At 41.0% G+C, this 22606-nt stretch overlaps 2 protein-coding genes across 4 annotated transcripts in view; one reads left to right on the top strand and one right to left on the bottom strand.

Moving 5' to 3' along the window:
- Nucleotides 1-3224: 3224 nt before the first annotated feature.
- STOML3 (stomatin like 3) lies at nucleotides 3225-12314 on the top strand. The gene is made up of 7 exons (XM_042867488.1): nucleotides 3225-3345; nucleotides 6276-6379; nucleotides 7204-7276; nucleotides 8499-8581; nucleotides 10002-10205; nucleotides 10978-11112; nucleotides 11242-12314. Exons 1-7 carry the CDS (start codon nucleotides 3294-3296, stop codon nucleotides 11440-11442), a joined length of 852 nt encoding a protein of 283 aa, XP_042723422.1. The 5' UTR covers nucleotides 3225-3293; the 3' UTR covers nucleotides 11443-12314.
- A 1122-nt stretch (nucleotides 12315-13436) lies between these two features.
- Nucleotides 13437-22606, bottom strand: part of LOC122177774 (complement C4-like) — a 52598-nt gene continuing 43428 nt past the window's right edge. For 2 of the 3 annotated variants that reach the window (XM_042867484.1, XM_042867483.1), the window contains 8 exons: nucleotides 21389-21476; nucleotides 20703-20777; nucleotides 19956-20064; nucleotides 19169-19258; nucleotides 18712-18804; nucleotides 17897-17980; nucleotides 15042-15174; nucleotides 13437-14060 (listed from right to left, as the gene is read on the bottom strand). In XM_042867484.1, coding sequence (XP_042723418.1) covers nucleotides 13922-14060; nucleotides 15042-15174; nucleotides 17897-17980; nucleotides 18712-18804; nucleotides 19169-19258; nucleotides 19956-20064; nucleotides 20703-20777; nucleotides 21389-21476 — 811 coding nt within the window. In that variant the 3' untranslated portion in view covers nucleotides 13437-13921. The remainder of the gene's footprint in view (nucleotides 14061-15041; nucleotides 15175-17896; nucleotides 17981-18711; nucleotides 18805-19168; nucleotides 19259-19955; nucleotides 20065-20702; nucleotides 20778-21388; nucleotides 21477-22606) is intronic. The other variant, XM_042867485.1, reaches the window with a different exon arrangement.

Here is a 22606-nt window from a genome sequence, read left to right as displayed (position 1 = left end):
GCAAACCTACTGGGACAGTTTTTGCAAATGCAGGTTTCACTGTTTCAAGTGCTCTAATTGCAGTTGTACTAAATATGAGAGAAAGAGTAATTGTTTTGTCATCTTCTTCCTCTGACTTGCAGTGGAGTGATGTGAGCTTGATTGGGCCTGGAATGAAACTCACCATGATATGAGCATTCTTACTTTCGTGTCAATTGTCTGCCTCTCTTGGTTGAGATGCAGAGAACCCATTTGATTGATTCTGTCTTATATTTATTCATGGTCTCATGAAGTTGTGGTGTCAACACCTTCCTGTCATCTCACCATCTTCTGTAGGGAGCACGCTTTGCGGGGGAGTTGGACTCGATGATCTCTAGAGATCCCTTCCAACCCCTACAATTCTGTGATTCTTCTGTTCTAGAAAGCTGATACCATTTTCACACAAAAGGAGGAAGAGCAATATGGTGATGTTCCTGCAAGTAGCAAGATGTTACTGGTAATCTCCTCGGTGTCCTAAGGGAGATGAATGAGAAGCCCAGAGCAAAAGGCTATTGTCTGTTCTGGGTGGTAGGGGGGACAGAATTCAGAAACAGGAAAGGAATAGGTTGAGAAATATTTAGAGAGTGGCCAAAGCCCAGTACATGCGAGGGAAGATGGGCCTTAAAAGATCAGAAAGAAGCAAACAGGAACTTAGAACTTATGTTATATGTAAATCTCATGTCCTGCAAATGTCACATCTACTCTATGATGGAATAAGTAGAGCAAGTGGAAACCTTAGACTGTAAAGGACTGGTCACATTTTGCAAACATAGCGGTTGGTGCAGGGAAATGCTGGAGAATGGAATGCTGGCAGGTAAGCCACATACCATTTTGTCTGACCTAAGCCTTTGTGATGATCCAAGAGTAGATGTTAAAGGCTCTAACTGTATCAGCACATGCTGCAGAAGTGCTGCACCACCCACCCACCTGTGTCCACGTCAGTAAGCGGTGCTAAAGTGGCTTTGGACTTGAGCTGTTTTGCTTTGTGCTACTGTACCAGGCTGGTCAGCATTAGTGAACTTGCAGCTTGGAGGCTGCTTGAGTGCTCATGTGTTTTACAGGTGGAAACATGAGGGCTAGTGGCTGTGTGTCTGCATTCCCAGCATAGCCCAAGGAGAAATGACTTAAAATTGCCCTACCTTTTAACTTCAAATGTTTGAAACTTAGAGAGAGAAAGTGCAACTGAAGTTAACACAAATAGTAATGCAGTAATGTTCCTGTACATCAAATAAACACACCATCTGCTTCTGTCACCCTCAGGAGTTGTATTTACAGGCACCTTAGGGACTTCTCACTAAACAGCAGGGAGTAATTATTTCTGTTAGATTTGAATGTTGTGCCCTTGTGTCTCATGGTATGAGCAGCTATGTAGGCTGTAGAATTCAAATGATCTGCAATAATGAAGTTATTTACCATAAAAACAGTTACTTCAAAATAATAATATGAGGGTAGTTCTGCATGTTAGATTTTCCTTTCTGAAATAATTAAGAGCACATATTTCTTTTACCTGCTGTCCTGTTAGTAGGCATTTGTCATGATCATCTCCAGTACCTGAAGGGGGCCTACAGAAAAGCTGGGGAAAGACTTTTTATAAAGGCATATAGGGATAGGACAAGAGGAATTGGTTTTAAACTGGAAGGGGGTAGACTGCGACTACTAACCCTAACCCTGTATTAGGAAGAAATTCTTTACTATGAGGGTGATGAGACACTGCAAAAGGTTGCCTAGCGATGTTGTGAATGCTCCCATCTTGAAGATGTTCGAGGCCAGGCTGGATGGAGCTGTGAGCAACCTGGTCTAGTAGGAGATGTCCCTGCCTATAGCAGGGCGTTGGAACTAGATGATCTTAAAGTCCTTTCTAGCCCAAACCATTGTATGATTCTATGAGCAGGTTTCATCTTACAGCCAAGAGGTCAAATCACTGGGGAAGTGCAACAGATAACTTCATATAGATATTGTGACTATTGGAGAATAGTGAGATAAACACGTGAATCACAATTTTGCAAGCTGTGCTTATAGTTTCCACTGTAACTTCAAACATCCATTCAGCAAGGGTAGGTTGAAGTCTGTGAAGCTGGAATAGAATTCTCTGGGGAGCAATCAGTGCTGAATAACCCATCTGGAACCATGTGGTTACTGGCATAGATGAAGGCTGGTATGAAATGAAGCTGGAACCAGAGCTTCCAAGATGCTTGAGGTAATGGATGCCCATAGAAAACAACCACAGAACGAATGTGGCTATATGTCAAAGTCATAGACTACATATGAAAAAATATGCCTTATTTTCTTCTCAAATAACTGTTTTGTGTCCTTTGAGAAGGCTGCTCTCTGCTGCTGCAATCTTCCAATATGTCTTAGTCTAAAATGCTTTGCTAAAATTACTATGGAATCATAGAATTGTTAGAGTTGGAAGGAACCCTGAGAGGCCATCTGGTCCAACTGCACTGCAGTGAACAGGGACACCTACAGCTCCATCAGGTGCTCAGAGCCCCATCCAGCCTGACCTTGGGTATCTGAAGGGATGGGGCATCCACCACCTATCAGGGCAACCTTGCTAGTGCCTCACCACTCTTATTGTAGAAACTCACTATGTCCAGTCTAAATCTTCCCTCTTTTAGTTTGAAACCATTTCTGCTTGTCTCCGTTATACTTTGTTTGATACCTGTATTGAAGGGGAAGTTTTAGAAATGAAAGAAAACATATTTGCAGAAAAATAATGTTAAAAGCCTTTGGAGCTGAAGCGTTCCTGCTGGAGTTTTTTAGTTATCCGGCACAAGGGGGTTCTACCTACTGCGATGTAAAGTGTCAAGAAATGTCTGAAGATAAATTCCATACAGCATGGGCACTTTTCATACTAAAAAGTGAGCAGCAGAAGAGCAGTACCCAATTCATACACACTAGGTTTCTTCTCTTACAGTTTTGTCTTTTTTTTATTATTAAATCTGCGTTGATAAATATTTCTGTGATTCACTGAAATAATTTCTAGTTTGGATACTGCATGGTTTAAAATCAGCTGAGCCATGTATTTCCCCAGCCAAAAGCCTGCCACAGAAGAGCACGGAATTACATCAGAGGCAACGGTGATCCACAAGTCTTTGTTTTTGTAAACATGTCCTCCTCACCAGGGTAACTAACTCCCAGAGGACTCTGATACAGGTGGGGATTCCTCCTTCTCTCCCTGTGCTTCCCTCTTTGGTGCATCGCATGGGTGCTGTGCTGTGTTGAGGTATGCTGCTGTCCTGTCTGTGTGGGGATCAGATCTTCCCTGGAATGAGATGGATCCCACAGAAGAGACACCCAAGAAAAACAACATAGAACATCTAATTGGTAAGCATCATCTTTTTGTGCGTGGTTATGTTTTTCTCAATGGAAACCAAACAAGAAGAATACGTTTGTAACCAAGCATTCATTGTAAATCTCCCTTATGGGCTGGAGATGAAAATCCATTATCTGCCACTGTAAGTGATGGGGCAAAATACCTCCTACTGCACTGCCACCATGCTTCAGCACTTACCTTCCAGGAAAATGACCCCAGAGACTAAAACATCCAGGGATGAGGTGGAATGGGAAAAATGTGAATAAATGAGGAATAGCAGGGATTTTCAGCCCCAAAAAGGAACTTAATGTGGTTGGACTTGTGTGAGGAGCACCTAGTGCTCTCGTCAAGCGAAGGAACTGTTACCAAACCAAAGTTGTTTGGGGCAATATGTTCTGTTTCCATCGTTGTGGGCATAAGAATGGGTGGTGCAGTGGACAAATGTGGGGACAGCAGGGTTGGTTTGGGTGCTTGTGGAAAGAAAGAGGTAATGGGTACAGAAGTCAGAGGCACCTTTTAGTTTGCTATGGGCTGCAGATGCAAGGGAGGTTTCTGCTGGTCATGGCTATTGTAATCAATATACAGGTGCAGCAAAACTAAGTCACTGGCATGTTGGGTTACTGGATTTATTCTTCACTATTGTGTTTTTGTAGAAACTCCCATTAGTTGTGTGGTTAAATGGTTTGAAATTTTGGAATTATCAGAGTACATTTGTGATGGTCTTTGGAGACTGGATTGCTATTGTATAGTAAACAGGTGTATCTTTATATACTGCTTTTCTCATTGGACTCGACACTTTTAGCTGGCATCAGGATCCCCAGGACAGGTCTCATGGAGGAGTCAGTCATAATTTGTCAAGTTTTGGAGGAGTGGGTGCTTCTTAGCCATAGTTATGATGAGTGATATAATGACCTCTCTCTTCTCAGCTGTTTGAATACTGACCTGCAAAGCCATTCATTCCCAGATAGTCCCACCTCTCTGGATTGTGTCAGTCCTATCAGGTGTGTGTCATTCCTATCCATCCTCACAGCGGTCTCATGTAGGTGATGGCGGATGATGGTACCATCCAAAATCAGCTTTTGAGGGGGTTTCATGGCAAAGGTTGGCACTGGAGAAAAAGATTTCCAGGCACTTTTCTCAATGTTATTCATTTAAGTGAAATAGGGACTGGGCAGAACGTTGTCTGCTGGTGAACAGAACACCCCCTTGTAACAAATTTCTCCAAGCTTTTGATTAAGAATTATGAATGATGCCCAATCCACAGCTTTCATAGATCAGTTTCTACTAATCAGAAGACAGTCAACTGCTGGCACTTCATGTACCTGCTATAGCCTGACACACTCTTGGTGTAATGTGAAGAGCACTGTGGCTGTGAAAAGGTTAAAGCTTTTCATGTGAAATCTCAACAGCCCTGTTTTCAAGCACATGACCTTAGGGTCCGCATGGTAATTTACTCAGAGGAACTCCTCATTCCTACCAGTGACTATGGAATGGCTGATAATACCTCATTAAGCAACCAGGGAATATACATTATTATCAGTTGGGAAGGGTCAGGAGGGATGCCAGGATCCCAGGGCAGCAGGTCTGTGTCCCGAAGCTTGGCCCTATTGGACACATACTTACTTCAGTATGAGCAGTTAAATCTCCAGCAAGGATCTCAGAAGGGAAAACTGCAAGGAGCAAAGTTGTAACACCCAAGTGTGCAGTTAAGGTGGGTTCCTCATTGCAGCCTGCAAGGAGCTCTGCAAGGAATTTCCTGCAAGAGGAAAGCACTGCGGGAGGGCTTTGTATCTCCTGCAGGATCATGGGTGTTTTCCAACAAACCTGTCTTCCCAGTCTGCCAGTCTGTTGCCTGGTATGCACAAGGTAACCTGATCAGGTCACTGATCAGGTAACCTCACACTGTCTCAATGTGGTGGCAAGTTTTTTTCACAAAGTATATACAAGTTTTTCTTCCTATTTATCAGTTTCTGTCTGTACGTTAAGTTTATTTAATGTGAGAAATTTCTAGTGTTGCCTTACACCACTGAGGTAACATCAAAAAAATACACTGCATATGTGCATCAGCATGGGAGTGGATTTGTTTTTAAGAACAGCGCAAGTCAGAAAGGAAACAGCCTCATGTGGACCTCAAAGCTGGCAACCCTTAGGACAAGCCCTGCATCTTTTGCTTTCTTTGCAGCTCTCCTGGTCCAAGACATTTCTGCATTCAGCAGGATTGCAGTGCTCTGCCCTCATGGCAGGTTTCATGGCATCCATTTCTCACCTTCTGCCTCTGCTGCGAGTGTCCCTGCAGCTCCAGTTTCTGATCTCACCAGAAAGCAGCAACTCCTTGGTCCACTTTCCCCTACAAAGAGCCTCCCAGACTTTTAGTACATGAACAGCAACTTACCACCACCTTTCCTTCAGGCACTAAAATAATTAAATTTTGTGATGAGAAGAGCTAAGCGCAGTTAGAAAGCTACCCACAGTTCCTGGGTGTGCACTTAGACAACCACTAATTCTGAAGCTCGTCTTCCAGTGGATGGACTGGTCCATTAATATTCCTCAAGACCTCTATCTAAAGATGGAGGAGTTCCCCTCATTTTTCTTATCTGCTTTTGTACAAACTAGATCTCCTATCCCAGGTGTAACACACTTTCTCAGTGATTCATATCCATACATACATTCTACCTGGTCTTTTATGTCTCCAAGTCCCCAGTTTTGGCAATTCCTTTCACTGCTCCTGTTTCTCCCCAAAAATCTTTTAACCTTTCATGCAGGAGAAGTATATATATAGCTGGATTGTTGGTTATGTATTTGTGCTGAAAGGGAGGAGAGAGGGACTGACTCTTTGTGGACTTTGCATTCCATAGTGATTGCAGTGGGCTAGATCTGCATTCCTCTGACAATTCGTTGCAGGATTTGCATTCATTTTGCTCCTCTTCCTTACTGTTTACAGCTGACAGGCGGGAAGGAATTGGTGTCTGTGGATGGATCCTGGTTTCCATATCTTTCCTGTTGGTGCTCATAACCTTTCCTATTTCCATCTGGGCGTGTATCAAGGTAAGCTAGTGGGATCTGGGGCACCCAAAGAATGCTCTGTTATTACTGTTGTTACTCTTTTCTATTTGTTCAAAGATTCCCCATTCACTTTCTGGAAATAAGGCTTTGCAGTGCAGATGTGTTCCGAGTCCAAGAGATTCATGTATTTCCACTGACTTTCTATATCAACAAAACCTTCTCATTTGACTTCTTATCATATCAACTTCCATAGTCAATTAAGCTTTCCTGCTTTACAACAACCCTGGGAGAATAAATTACAAACTTTTTTGAAGAGCTCACACCTGGTGCTGCCAACAACAGCAAATAACAGATACTGATGGGAAAAGGAGTAAGCCCCCACACAGACGGACTATACAACCTAAGCCTACAGTCCCTTCAAGACATAGGCATGATACAACTAATTTAAAGAAGTTTTTAGGGCTGAATCACCAGAGTGATTGCCCTTAGCACCATACCATGGATCGCCCTACTATCTGAAGTAGTTATGCCAACATTCTGATGGTATACTCTGCCTACAGCTCCTCTGCTTGTAGCACTGTTGTTGAAAGAGCTGTGGTCAGCCTCATTAAATCAGCAGCATTTCTTGCATATTTGATCTGTTTTATGACTTAATCACAGGGCCAAAGTCTGAATTTTTCCAGCAATGATGTGAGAAAACATAAAATGCTTGGTAACTTGCAGCATTGTTGACCCTATGTTGATTGTAATTTTCACATTTAATATGGATGTTATAGATTTAAAAAAAAAAAAAAAAAAAAAAAAGTCATGCCAGAGAGCATGAATAGAATTACTTGTAAAATTCTAACTTTGAAATGTTTTCCTAGGTTGTCAGAGAATACGAACGTGCTGTTGTATTTCGTCTGGGACGTATACTGTCTAAGAAAGCCAAGGGACCAGGTGAATGCATGCAGTTTTACTCTATTAGGATGCATTGTAATTCTAAGGAGAATTACCAAGAAGAGGTCCATGAAATCCTTCTTTAAAGCATACGTGAAATGAGGAGATTCTCTGCTGCAGGTCTTTTGTCTGCAGAACTTTTGCTTTTCTAAATAGAAGGTAATGTCATCCCACAGAGAACAGCACAGAAGGTCAAAAGGCTTCTAGTTGAAGGCATTCTGGTTGAAGAGCTGTTGTGGCTTTGCTGTTCAGTAGATTGGATGACTGAAGGTTGAGCTTATGCTGCAGGCACTAGTGAGAGTTCTGGGAGGTTAAAGTGCAGACTTCAGCTCAGATTTGTTTGAGTGACTGTGATGATTCTCCTTGTACTTCACTTCCAAAGCTACAAGTTCTTGCCAGGACTTTAATTCGCCTTCAATTCTGTAGAACTATAAGTGCAGGCGCCTTTCCAGACTTTATCTACCCAGCGTTTGTTGCATTTGAGTGGGATCAGGTTGCCAATTGCAAATAAAGTAACCCAGCAATGCCAGCAATTTGCATTGGTGCAGCAACCGCATCTGTGCAATAAAACTGGTCAGGTTGGAAGTCGAAATAATAAGAAAAAAAAACTGTTTTCAGAGGGTGTCTTTCATCTTGCCAGCCATTGGGCAGGCACTGAGTTTCTCTGCATGGCTCTGGGCAGCCAAATATGGTGCAGAGATTGGAAGAATTGTGTCAAGGCTCCTGCTCTCATGATGGGAGAGTGGGGACTGCTTCACAGGACTGCTCATATCTAAGGACAGCGTTCCTCCTAACCTGAGGGCCTAAAGGTGGTGGAAGACTCTGGACGAAGGTGCCTTTCCTGGATGGGCACACATACTGCAAAAGTGTTATGGCTGAAAGAATGGAGTTAGCAAAAGCATGGATGGAATTTTTGCCACAAGTCTCATGGCAGATTTGAAACCAGAATGATGTCTATCCATTCCCAGACCACAGCTCTAAACAATTAAGGTCTAATAAGTTCACATCATTTGCAGATATCTGCATTTCCCTCTATTATTTGAAAATGCAAAGCTTCACTACTGTTACCTTCTACAGTAAAAGGACAGCTGTAGTAATAAAATGCTGCACATCTCCTTGACTCCTTCCCCACCTTGTTTCCATCTGCTTGCTTTGTGCAGGCACCAGGCTCAAGTCAGCTCTCAGAAGCAAGTGTTTCACCTAATTATTTTCTTTATTTCAGGTTTGATTCTCATACTTCCATGTACAGATACGTTTATCAAGGTTGACCTTAGAACTGTTATGTGTAACATTCCTCCACAAGAGGTAACTATTTTCCAGCAGCCATCTAGATCAGAAACAAAACAGCTGATTCATGGCAAGATCAAAAATGATGTGGTTGCTTTGTAGTCTTGCAGCTGTGAGCTACCCTATAGAATTCAGCTTATTTGTTTTGTCTCTGGACTTCCAGAGACCTTACAAAACACCTGCTTATGAAGACCTGCAGATGCATCATTAAAGGCCAAGCAAACTCCCCTTGTTGATGTGCTAGTTAAAGAATAAAGAAAATGGGATTGGGGCTCTGAATAGGAGACAGCTGAGATGCGAGGTTGCAGGGGTGCATGTGGTGGCTCCCCGAAAACAGAAAGCAGGAAGGACGGCGATTACATATTTGTACTGCATGAGATTTAGCAACTTTTAGTAAGGCTTCTGCAAATGTTGGCAGAGCTTCCATGGAGCACTTAACTGCAGGCAAGAGACACTAAAAAGGGGAGCAGTCATGGGAGTCATTAGTGCTCTGCTGTGACCAGCTGCCTGCTGAGGTGCAGAATCATAGAGCCATAGAATGGCCAAGGTTGGAAGGGATCTTAAGGATCATCAAGCTTCAAGCCCCTGCTGCATGCAGGGCCACCAACCTCCACATTTAATACTAGACCAGGCTGCCCAGGGCCCCATCCAACCTGGCCTTGAACACCTCCAGGGATGGGGCATCCACAACTTCTCTCAGCCTGTTCCAGTACCTTACCACTCACCTGGTAAAGTACTTCCCCCTGATATCCAATGTAAATCTTCCCTCTTTCAACTTAAAACCATTTTCCCTTGCCCTGCTGTTATCTGCCCTTTCAAAGAGTTGACTCCCCTTCTGTTTATAGGCTCCCTTTAGGGACTGAAAAGCTGCAATGAGGTCATCCCGCAGCCTTCTCTTCTCCAAGCTGAAGTGCAGACACTTACATCTTCTTGCACTGGCAGAATATGACACAGTTCCTTTAGGAATACTGAAATATCTTTCAGAATTTCTTCTCACTATTTTTGCACTTTGCTTTTCTCTTTTGCTTTAATTTTTGGTGATTCTCATAATTACATTGTGTAAAGAAAGTAGCACTGCTTTAACAAACCATGCAATGTGTGAAATCAGTTCTGGCCCTTTCTACAAGGAAGGAACAGGATAACTATAATTTATCATTGCAGATGAAATTCATGCAGGTGATGAGATTTACTTACTATTGAAACAGTTGTTTAAAAACTATGTAGAACATTTTGCCCTAATTTAAATTGTTGGTGATGCAGGATGACTTCTTTGAAGTCATCTCTTTGGGGGGGAATGCCAAAGAAACCAGAAGGAATTCTTAGTTTCCATGAATTTTCAGAATCTATTCTTCACTAAAGGAAAAAGAAAGATTATGACTCCCCTTCATTGTCAAGCTGTGCCTAAACTTCTCTAATTCTGTATGTTTCCCCAACACAGATTCTGACAAAAGATGCTGTTACTATTCAGGTGGACGGGGTGGTGTACTACAGGATCCACAGTGCAGTCTGTGCCGTTGCCAATGTCAATAATGTACATTCAGCCACCTTCCTATTGGCACAGACAACCCTGAGAAATGTGCTGGGTACACAGACCTTGGCTCAGCTCCTGGCTGGTCGAGAAGAGATTGCACACAGTATCCAGGTACATCTTGGGTTTACTGTCAAGCAGAGAAGTTAGTTCTGGGCAGCAGTGAATCAGAAATGATCTCATTCATTTTCTTTAACAGTAGAAAAAAATTCTATATGGTCCTTTCAGTTTTACTTCTCATTGCTCGAAGTAAGGAAGAATTACTGGAAAGGTATTTCCTAAGATTGTTCTAGAAGAGTTATTTCCTATCAAATAGCAATGAAGATGCTGAAATTGTCTGATGAGTTGAATAAATCAGCACATGCAGTCTTTGCCCAAAGTTGGCTGCAAGCAATAGGAAAGAAGATTGCTTTTTGTGGGAAACTCCACCCTAAGCGGACCCTCCATGGAGTTCTTGTACCTTCTGTCATGATGACCAACATAGATCCTGAGTGCTGCAGGACTGTGATGTTTCAATTGCCAATAATGTGCTTGTACATTGAAAACATAATACTATTCTTAAAGACTCTTAAAGTATTAAGTTGTAAATAAGGAAAGTGCCTACCTAAAAAGAGGGTAGCTTTGGGAAGGGCAGCAGTGATCCCCTACGAAAGTCTTACACAGGGAAAAACTTCAAGTATTTACCAGTATCTCACATCAGAAATCAGCAAAAGTTTCATAAGGCTGGGGTACCTGCTGTGCTCACACCACAGTGTGTGCCAGCACCTTGGCAGGTTCCATCTTCCTGTAGTCTGCCTTTCCTTCTGTTGACATGGCACAGTAAATCCCACAGAGTTCTTCCTGCTCCCCCTGTGCTCTTTTGCTGGGTATTTTGTTTGTCTCCAAGGCCATCCTTGACAATGCCACAGAGCAGTGGGGAATCAAACTGGCTCGTGTGGAGATTAAAGATGTCAGGATTCCTGTGGCCATGCAGAGGGTGATGGCAGCCAAAGCAGAGACTACACGACAAGCAAGAGCTAAGGTGAGACACATGGCTATACTTACAATGTCTGCAATGTCCTGTATCTTTGGGCTCCCAAGTTCTTCTGTTTCCTCCTCATTGCAAAGGTGATGGTGTTGCAATGCCATTTCTATTTCTTTTACATCACAGGTTGTGGCAGCAGAGGGAGAGATGAATGCTTCTAAAGCCCTCAAGCAGGCCTCCATGGTGCTGGCCGAGTCTCCAGCAGGTCTTCAGCTGCGCTACCTGCAAACGTTGACAACTGTGGCAGCAGAGAATAATTCCACTATTGTCTTCCCTCTGCCAATTAATTTGCTTGATGGTTTTGGGTGGAAAAATAGAGGGGGATAGAGATTGATCTACACTAGCTGCTTGGATTGGGGTTTTAATTTAAAAGGTTTTAGATTTAAAGGGTTTCCCAGGAAGCAAAGGATTACAGATTATCAAAGTAGAGTAAAATAAAAATAAAAAATAGTTTTTAATAACCACACATAGCTCTCCCAAGGGGAGACTGCATTTGAGCAAAGAAAGCTGCAAGATTCAGGCACTGAGCAGTTTTATCTTAGACTCATCTTGAGATAAAAAGGAGGAAATTATGTAAAATACATGTTAGACCTAATAAGAAAATTTATTGATGCTTTCACTGCATACTGCATATGCTTGAGTGTAGCAATTATTTGGTGATTTGTCTGCTAAGCAAGAACCTGTGAGCTCCTGATGAGCTTACAAATCTACTCCATGCAGCAGAAGGGTCAGATGCTGGTGCATAATTCAAGTCCCAAAGAGCACAAGAAAGGATTTGGCCATGACCATGCTTAGTATTACTTCTTAACTATCAACAGAATTATTGGATAATTGATATGTCAGTGGAACCCCTTATTCTTTATCACAGAATCACAGAATGGCTTAGGATTGGAAGAGACCTCAAAGATCATCTAGTTCCAATCCCCCTGCCACGTGCAGGATTGCCAACCACTAGATCAAGTGCTAGACCAGGTTGCCCAGGGCCTCATCTAGCCCAGCACTGATTATCTCCGACCTTAGATAAATGAAAATTAGCAGTAGCTTTACTGACCTCATCTGAATTTTGCCATATCACTGATATTTCTATAAGCTCTGTAATAAAGGGACAAGAATATATGTCCATGTATTACAGTCACATTTCTTATATTTGATAGCTGACGCAAGCCTCTGCAAAACAAATTGTTCTATGTTAATTGAAGTGTCTCATTTTCATCCCCAAGAGGTTTATTATCCCACCTTGCAGATGTCATGAAGTGGTGGTACAGCTTTTTGTAGGAAGAGCCTTCCCCACCTTCCATTCATGCAATGCCCTGCAGCTGACTGGGGGGGCACTCCTGAGTTTAGCCAGCATTAATGCTGAGTTTATGGCCTTCAAAAACAGCTGAGCTATTCACATGGCTGGCACACAACAGGCTAGCTGTATATGAATCTGAAGGCCCTTGCAGTGTAGATGCTCTGGTGGATGCTTCTGCTGTGTAGAATCTGAAAACACACAAGGCTCATTGCTGCCCTTTCTATATAGTAAGGTCATTTAGCTCATGACACTACTATGTCATGAGATCAGCACGGGCCTATTAACTATATTGTTGATACAGGCCCATCTTGTTTTGGCTGCAGAATAACTCAAAGCAGTCCAGGTAGCAAAATTTTGTACTCAATAACTTCTGGCACACAGGCAGTGGTATGAGCATCTGAGGATGGTGACCTGCTCAGCAAATATAGCTTTTCACTGCACCTCTTTGCTTCAGAGATGACTGCCAAAGAGCATTTTGTTGGCAAATCAAAGGTGTAAAACCTACATTCAAAAGTCATCCTTATTAACGTTTGCTGCAGATCCTCCTATTTTAAGAAAAGGGATGTTTTGAATTTGGAGGTTATTTTTCACTGTCAACTTAGTTTGTCATTTGTAGAAGCATTTACAATTACAACAGAAGAAACCTCCTGCCTTTGCCTGACAAATGTTGCAACTCCACTGCAGAGCTGTTTGCCTAGCTGCAGGAGCAGCAATGTTTGAGAGAAATGCAGCCATGGACTGCAACTCTTCTTTAGAGTAGTGCAAATTAATTAAACTATGGAAAGGAAAAGCTTGAAAGATATGTGACTACAGAGTATAGTTGGAAAACAGCTCTATGCCCTCAGTGAGCTACCTGCACTAACTGACAGCCCATGCAGGATTCTCTGGTCAGGTATATTCAGACCAGTTGTTCATCCCTGATGCTGAGCCAGTTCCAGTTTAAAAGCTGTGTATGGGAATCCTACTGTGAGTACAAGTTGGGTTCGTTTCCCCGTATGAGCTCTCACAGAAATAATGTGCTGAAGCATGAGTGCTAATATCTTTTATTTCAGCAGCAAGCTGTACTTGGTAAGCCCATAAATATCAAGCCTTCTTTCTGACCCATGTGAATTTCTTGGTCTCTTTAATGTTCATTGACAACGACAGGGAATCAATCAGCTCTGCAAGAAAAACGTTCTATTTAAAAAATCATTTTTCATTTGATCCCCTCCAGTATAATTATACCACTGAGTAATGGGTCAGGTAGTAGAAATTTCTGCTCCCTTTTCACCAGCATAGAGTGCAGTAAACTCAGTAAGCAGTAGAATAGCTGCAATTTTTATCACATTGTCCCCGTATATAGATCTACAAGAAGATATCCCATTCAGCAAGTACACCGCTAAAAGAAAAACAGCCATGGAAGCAGCTCTGTGGTGTCTCGGTGCATCTCTGATGTATAGGATTTACAAGAAAAAATCAGGAACGAGCTGAGCTGCAGTAACACAGGTGGGATGCGAGGAGCAAAGCAACCTTTCAGAAGAGGCAGATGTTGTCAGACTTGCTCAGGAAGCTCTGCAGGTGAGCACAGGCTTGCCGGTTACGGGTGGTGTGACACTCCCTGTCTTCTGGAATTTTCTCCACCCAGGCTTGCGAGTCAAGGAAGTACTGCATCCTGAGTAAAGGAAGTGAGTCATCAGTGTTTACAGAAACAGGAAAGCAAAAACCATGTGAGGCTGCCCTCTTCCGTCAAGGCACCTCTGCGATCAGGAGGAGTCACACTAGTCATAAAGCTTGTCTGAAACCTCATTCCACCAGGAGGCTAACCGAGCTTTGACTTGAGTTTAGCAAGATAATCACTGTCAAGCTGGGACAAATGCGGATATACTTGTGTTTTGAGAGACACCAGTAGGCTTGGGCTGAGTTTCTATTCTATTTCTGTGGAATAGCACCACAAATATGGTCTTTATTAGTCTCTCTAAGTTTAGCATTCACACTGGTGTCAGTAGATATGGTGAGGGGTTGTTTTAGGATTGCAGGAAGTGGTGCTTACAATTTCACTGAGATAGTCTCCATCCTGGAAGCTTTCAAAGGCAATACCTTTCTCCAATTCTGTCCTGAGGAATTAAATATTTAAGATGCCTTCCTCACTGAATACTTATTAAGAACAGACTAAATTCCTCCTCAAATAAATTCTCCTTTTTATATTCAAATATAACAACGAGAAGTGAGAATAATGAGCTATGTCCACATATGATATAACAGAAACTTTGAGCGCTGCTCTTTGATATAGTCCCACCCATTTCTTTGGCAAATGCATAAACTGTGTAAGACATTTGCAGCATAAGGAATGATGCACCATTTCCCATTCTCCCTTTCAGCTGTGAGTTTTTAACCCATTGGAGAAGGGCCAAATTTTGATTCTTAGAAATGTGGGAACCAGGCTGTACACAGATAGATTTGAGTGGCTCAGCTGTTACCCACAGCTGCCCTTTCGACTTTAGGCTGATACTCTGCATTTTATTAAAGCAGAATCAGAATCCTATAGAAATCTGGCCCTCCCTTTGCTTTCTGGAAGCATTCCAGCAGTTTGAGTACCAGCTGGATTCATGATCCGTGCTAGCAGCCTCTGTGGCTCAGAATCTATTGCACTTACTTGTTGTTGCAATCGACAGTTTGCCCATCTTTCCCCATGAGAAGGTACCGTTTCCCAGCTACCATGTTTAGCGTGCAAGAGGAGCGCTTTAGGAAATGTCGATGGGCTCCTACTTGGATGCTTTCATCAGCAGCTGTGGTATGAGAAGAGAAAAACCCATAAACTTTCCTGATGAAGAGCAAAACAATAGCCTATGAGATGCAAATCTTTCTAATCTTTTATAATACTGCAAAGTCAAGCTAATATTTCATTTGGGAGTAAACACTGTGGTAGGGCATATTTTCCTAAACATTTCTTGGCTAAATGTAAGTCACTTTCTCCTTTTATGGTGGTCTTAGCCTCTTTAACAGCTATGGAAGGAGCATCTTTTGCTCTAGATATCTTTCAGGCTTTATGGGGTTCCTTTCAATCTTAGAGACTGAAAGAAAAGACAAAGGAGAAAGAAAGCATTATCTTACATTTCAGATTGTTCAGAAACATAGTGATCTTAAAAACTGGCAAACAAAATTCAGATATATTGAGGCTCAACAGTGCAGCAGGCAGTATTAAAAACTCCTTAGTATGTTGACTTGAATGTCACTGATTTACCCATTATACTATTGCTTTTGAACTTGCTTTGTAGGAAATGTACTTTGTAATCTCCACATCAAAGTAACTTAGAAGATTATGGTCTAATTCTGGCTCAGAAGCTTATTCATTTAAAAGCTGCAGTGCCCATTACTGAAATGGCATGAGATCTGGAAAGAGACTTATTTAGCAAGTTAACACAGGATACGAGTATACTGAGTTTTTTTGGCTAGAAGACCAGTTCACAAAGTCCACTTGGAAAAAAAAAATATGCAGATTACATCAGTATGTTATTCTCTTATATTCTTTCTAACAATAGTGCAAACTGTTGTGCACAACTGAGGTGACCAAATCAACATCAAACCAGATTAGACTGCAGGTAAGACACCACAGACTTCCTAACAGCAAACAGAAACTTGTGCAGCCTCTGCTGCCTGAAGTATTGTATTACAATTATAAAAAGTTCAATATTCACAATGAAATCCTAAGAGCAGAATAAAAATCTGATTTAGACTATTTTAACAGTAATAAGATTTCAGGGCATTTGAGACAGTGCTAAACTGTGAAATGTAGCACTAAGAACCATATCAATTTCCTAGCTGAAGCCTGAATTACTTTTATGTATGGTAGGTACAGACCAGATAAAAGCTGGTCTTCAGTTCTGCATACAGTTTCACATTTGTGCATTTCCAAAGAAGCATGCAACACTGTAGATTTTCTCATGAAATCCAAGACTTTCTGCTGTTCCTGAGCTATATCCAATTTTCACTTTGTTGTAAGAAGCAAAGGAGTGTTAAGATGAATCAGAATTATTTGAGAAAATTACAAAATTTTGCCTCAGGTTCATTATGTTTAAATTACCATGGTGCTTCTCACTTCAAATGCTTCACAAATGTCCTGGCAGATTTCATACTCTAGGGATCATCAGCCATTAATGTAACAGTTGTTATATAATTATGCAATTTTCAATCTCCAAATACATATATATATATATATCTATAGATGATAATATAGATGATTTTAATATATAAAAATGCATCTCTCTCTATATAAATGATTTGGGAAGGTACTGCACCTTGCTTTTTCTTCATCATCATGGCTTAGCTCCCCTTTCCAGACTTTACCAACCCCACTGAAACAATCTGATGCTTGTAACCTACTTCATGCAGTACAAACAAAGGAGTATTTTAAAGGAGGTGGGAATGAGAGAAGTCACCTCTTCTGTTCAACTTTAGGTTCAAAAGATACCTATCTCTTTCAAAAACCAAGAAGCAAAATCTTCCCAGGGCTTGCCTATGAGCTGCAAGAACAAATGCAGTGAGGCCCATGGCTCTAAGTTCTTCGGATCCTGTAGGTTTTCTGGAGGCATTAAAGAAACTTTCCATCGTGGTGTTGTAATCTTCCAGAGGCAGTGTTTTGATCATGAAGTGTATTATGATTTCCCTGCATACGGAAAGTCCTGATTATCACTGGCCATCTCTGGATGCATCCAGTAGGGACCTGATCTTTTGACTAAGTGGACATTTGACACAGATCACAGCTTGTGTGCCCTGAAGTACTGGCTGACCTCACTTGCCCTCTAGGCAAAGATCAAAAGAATGAGATAATTATTCTGCTTAAGTAAGGGAAGTTTTGAAACCTTTACAGTTTTTCTTTAAAGGCAATCTCTGGCTGCCAAACTCAAAACTGAAAACCACATGATAGCTTGGTGGCTGAAGTCTGAGTTGTCATCTGACAACTCAGCCTTTCCAGAAATTCCTTTGAATAATTTCAGTGTTCACTGATGCTGCTGATAGAGTAAAATTCATGTGGGCACAGCTGGAATGGCAGGCCTGCAAAAGGACACTGTCTGAGAGCTCTGCAAATCTTTGCATTGCAACAAAAGGAAAAAAAAAAGGCTTCTTGTTATTATAATTATTAAAATGATATACAGAGGACCTAATATATGCACAGTACATGTTTTGGAGGATTTGCTTTAGACTAGCCCCAGATTGGAGCCATGGATTAAATGCAGCTGTAATGTGTCTTCTGTATTAGTTTCATCTGAGAGGATTGGAGGTATGTGCTCTGGGATTGCCATGTAGTGTGAACCAAAGCAACCTACAGCTGAGCTGAACCTAAGAGTGATGTAGCTGCACCAAATCAATAAATCAGTCTTCTTTCAGGCCTAACGTATCTGACTATGCTGACAGCAAGACAAGGCATCTGAATGGCTCATGCTGGCTAGTGTTTAATCAAAAATTTTTCCTTCAGGTGGGAAAAAAGGAACTAAACATTTTGATACTTACTGAATTTAAGGATTCTCTGAATTCTGACCTCATAGTAATCAAAAACATTCTTCTGTGTACTGTTGAGGAGCTCCACTTCATAGACTACAACAGACAACACTTGTGTGAGGGTACATGGAAACATGAAGTTACATCCAGAAACTGAAAACAGCTATGCTTTTATCCCATGTCAGTGCAGAGGCCAGTATGCTATCTTTTCAAAATTTATGGTAATACAAAAGACAACAGGACAGTTATCCTGCACACTTAATATATTTTTAGCAAGTCTGGTACTAATCAATAACCTCTAAAATTGTATTTTCTTTGGCTATATATGTTCTGGAATAAACTACTAAATATGATTGAGTTCTTGCTTTTTCTTCACCAAAGATACTAAATCAGTTTTCCTCCAGTAGATCTCCCCATTTTCCATCCATAGTAGAGGTCAGACAGGCAAATTAACCAAAGGGAAACTATTCTCCTAGCACTGCAGAAGGGAAATGCTAAGCTTTTGCATGCTGCCTGTGAAAACTGCACTTTATCTCATAAATCCTCTAAAATTACGGATCATGGGGTCAGTGGTCTTTTCTAAACCCTGCAATACAAGGTTATACATTCTTCCTTCCTCAACATCTGACTACAGCTTTCAGAGGTCTTTATTTTTCCCCTTAACCTCAGAGGACAGCTTTAGCATTTCATCTTCTTAGCCTCCTGGCCACATAAAGGAACTCTTCTCCTTTCAGGAGCGGTCTAGGCATATAAGACTCCAAATTTAGCCTTATTTTTTGAAAATAACTGCTTTTACAATACATTGACAATTGTCTTTCATGCCTCACCATAGTCTGCAATAGGCTGGTAGCACACAAAGTTAAAACGTGTGTTTTCTTTCACGTTTTTACTGAAAGTTGATTTTTGTCTTGGGCAAGGACCTAGAATGAAGAAAAGAAATGATGCATCTGTCTCTGTAATTGTGGATACTTAAATAGATATAGTATAAAATTAATCATCCACTCAACATTATCAAAGAAAACAAAACAGCTGAACAGCTTTATTAGAAGCGTGGTGATTTTCTTTTTTACATACATATGCATAAGTTAATAGATATCATATGCAACTATCAAGATAATCCTGGATATCTTCAAAACAAAGTTTTTGGTAATACATGAGTGGATATTTTGTGTTCTAATTTATGCATTAGGGTAAATGCATAATATAAATGCATAGGTCTTTTCGGGGTAAAAGTATTCTCCCATGAATGGTTCTTTTCATCTGGTATATTTAGATTTCTTTTACCTTCTGCACACTGGCAAACTTCGGCGTGGCACACCTTGGCAAGCATGGCGCTGTGCTGGGGAGCGCTGTAGAAGACACTGCACTTTCTGTCTGTGGAAATGAAGCAAAGTGATCTGGCTTACAGTGCTCAGATGGAAGAGCCTAAATGCTTGAACTACACTTGTTTCCCAGTTTTTCTCTGGTCCAGACAAATCAGCATATGAGGGGCATATAAGCATATGAAATCCATAAAGACCTGTAGCCTCAGCACCTACATGCAGTACAGGTACTTGACTTTTAGCTGGACTACAGCCTGGGTTGTTGCTTCTGTGGTTTTGCTTTTTTTGTTGCTGTGGCTGCTATTGAAGCTTTGAGTTGTATTCTTCCCCCCTTTTTTTTGTTCTGGCTGAAAACCATGCATCTTAATTTCATATTTTAGCAATAGGGCAACAATTACCACAACTTGTTTCAGAGGGAGGAGACAGGATCACCAATGGTTAATGTATGCTTAGCCAATAAATAGAAAAGTCAGCATGGATGAAGCTCTAGGTACTGTAAACTGTCAGGGATATCTCAGCTTCAAGCAAAATAGAGGTCTGACCTAATTTTCAAATACCGTTATCATATCTGTTAAATGGGGATCTTAAATTGGGATACAAATAATTGCAGACTTTTTTTTTTTATTATTTTAATGCTCAACAAATTCATGTGATTTCAGACACTACATTAAAAACACCTTTTAATAAACTAGAGTTACTATTACGGGTCACTTTCTGATCAGTTACATATCACTTTTATATGCCCTTACCTGGGCTGTAAAAATCATACAGGATGGCATTTGCTGGCTGAACCAAGCCCATTGGATTAAGTTGCTTTGCCCCAAATACTATACAGTCTGGCTCTGGTCCACTTGTGAGCTGCACAAGAAAGGAACACAGAATTACAGAATCACAGAATCAGAATCACAGAATCACAGAATGACCCGGGTTGGAAGAGACCTCAAAGATCATGAATGAACAACAGTTGTGATGTGTAGGCTAATCAGTTCCTCATTCATTTGTGCCTGTACCAGCCTGGCTATTGTGCATGGATGGCATGGATGAATTAATTCTGATAGTTCTATATTCAATTAAAAGAAACCTTTTATACAACTGCTCCTCATTCATCTTGCCCTTCAGACTCTTCATCATCATCATAGTCCTGCACTGGACACTCTCTAGCAGCTTTATATCCTTCATCTACTATAGTGCCCAACACAGAAATTAGAGGATTTGATGATTACACTTGTTTATTACTGTATTGATCTTGATCTAGAAATATTGAACTTCACATGCTGGGTGAGGCACAGACTACATCTACAACACAGAAGAGCTGAGGATGAATGTGCATGTCTCCCACCTTTACCTCCCCTGCCCTCTTTGAACTAAACTTTCAGTACTAATAAATGACAAAAATCACAGAAGGTAATGGAGTGTGAAAGACAATGGTAGGTTTAAAAGGAAGATTCTGTGTATTAACTGAAACAGTAGAACATAAAACCACTGGGCTTGCTTACCTCCCCAAAGTAGAGCAAAACCTTCCCTTCCTTGTACTCAAAGTGCTGAATATATTGATCTGAAGATGTTACCAACTACAGAAAGACAACAATAAAATCAAAACAACAATGTAGGACAGTAACAGCATTGCTATCATCTTCTATATCCTGGCTTGCTTTGTTCAGACATTTGTATTATCCTGCTTTCTTTCTTCCTCCCTAATGCAAACATTGCCTGTGAGCACAAACCTGGGCAAATCACTAGACCAGGAGGCTCTAGAACAAAAATTCTGTAGCTACCTTCACAGAGTGCTGTGCTGCATGCCCCTGCCACTGTGCCCTGTGAGCAACACCCACAAATGCTTTTGCCTTCTCCCTTGTAATCAAAGGACACACCATTCTGCTTTGTCACAAAAAAGCAGTGCCAGCAGGGACATGATGATGTGTAAAGACAGGAGAAGTATGAGTGCTCTAAAAAGCCTTGTGCTAATTTCTACTACAAGGAATTAAAGGCTGCACTCAATTCAACAGCAGCTTTTCATTTCTTGCATATATTCAGTGAATAATTTTTTCAAAGCAAGATAATGAAAATATGCCTATCCGAAGTCTGTTTTACTTTCATTATTCTATATACCTAGGAAAGATATACAAAGATAAAATTTGCATAGAAAATTTTACTGAATAATGCCATAAAAAGTGTTTCTCACCTGTTCAAGATCATTAGTATCAGGCTCCAAGCCACTCAGCAGAGAAAGATCAACCAGAGACATCTTTGGTGAATAGGAACCTGTGGACCTTTATAAGGGAGTCTGTCATCAGTGAACATCTGCACTGAGATTTGTTCAGCTTGTTCTCCAAGCTTTGTTTGGAAAGGTTAGCTCTTCTTGCTCAAAAAAAAAAACAAACCAAAAAACCCAACATTCTGCTCCATTTAGGTTTCTTATACGGATTCTAATTTGCCAATTAGCTGCATACCACATTAAATGTCACAAAGTAAAATTAGTTATATAATTATATAATATAAGTTATATAATAATCAAATGGTCATCCAAAACACAGCTGCTTCATCTCACCTTGTCATCTAGGCTTTCATTCTCTCTACCATAAAATCATAGCAGAATATAGAAAAGACATGGAAGGCAAGAAGCACTTATAAACATCCTTTATTATCTACAAGGAGAATCTAAGAAACTAGCTTGTCCAAAGTCCTCGTGAACAAAGTAAAATTTATGCTATCTTTACTTTTCAGGGTCAACATTCTCATTTCCTTAAGTGCCTGCTAGGCATATATATATTGAGCTTCTATTCCTTTTTCCCCTTCTGAAAAATCAGATAGTTGTGTGATTGCTGGATGAAGTTGTTCTGCACTCACACAGGATGCTTTGTTGAAAATATTCAACATATCCTTCAGAAACTTCTACTTCAGCACCTTCCATTACCCTGTAGCACAGTCCAGAAAGGCTCTGTAGTAATGTAAAAGGTGCCTTGACTTTTTCTTCTGTCTTACCTAAAACAAATGAAACTACACATTTTCTTTTAAACCTCACCCTAACACTCTGCAACATCTTGCTCAACAGTGGATCTGATTGTTGACAGATGTATCATAGCAATTAATGGGGAAAATAGTGTTTCAGTCAGCTGACAATTAACTGAATTTATGGTTAACTAGGGAGAGTAAAAATTGGGAATTAGAGTAACTCCAGTCCTCCCCTGTCTGAGGAAGTTCCTGTCCCTCTCTGGGAAGAAGGATAAAAAGTATTGCTTGTAAGGCTCTGCCAGAAGTCAGTGGAAAACTGGGAAGTAAAACCTCCTTCTGTCACTTGCTCATCTCCAGAAGGGGAACTCAGGACACACAGAAACACAGAATCACAGAACGGCCTGAGTTGGAAGGGGCCCCAAGGATCATGAATCTCCAACCACCCACC

Source organism: Lagopus leucura, unplaced genomic scaffold (genome assembly GCF_019238085.1).
Source record: "Lagopus leucura isolate 7727_CA_CO unplaced genomic scaffold, USGS_WTPT01 Super-Scaffold_100001, whole genome shotgun sequence".
NCBI classification, from domain to species: domain Eukaryota; kingdom Metazoa; phylum Chordata; class Aves; order Galliformes; family Phasianidae; genus Lagopus; species Lagopus leucura.
This window is presented reverse-complemented; position numbering and strand designations above follow the sequence as displayed.

Excerpts from the sequence above, each read along its gene's own strand:
- STOML3 (XM_042867488.1), top strand. The coding sequence starts at position 3,294 with ATGGATCCCACAGAAGAGACACCCAAGAAAAACAACATAGAACATCTA. Across the intron at positions 6,380-7,203 it reads CCATCTGGGCGTGTATCAAG|GTTGTCAGAGAATACGAACG; the intron begins GTAAGCTAGTGG and ends ATGTTTTCCTAG. Across the intron at positions 10,206-10,977 it reads AGATTGCACACAGTATCCAG|GCCATCCTTGACAATGCCAC; the intron begins GTACATCTTGGG and ends TTTGTCTCCAAG.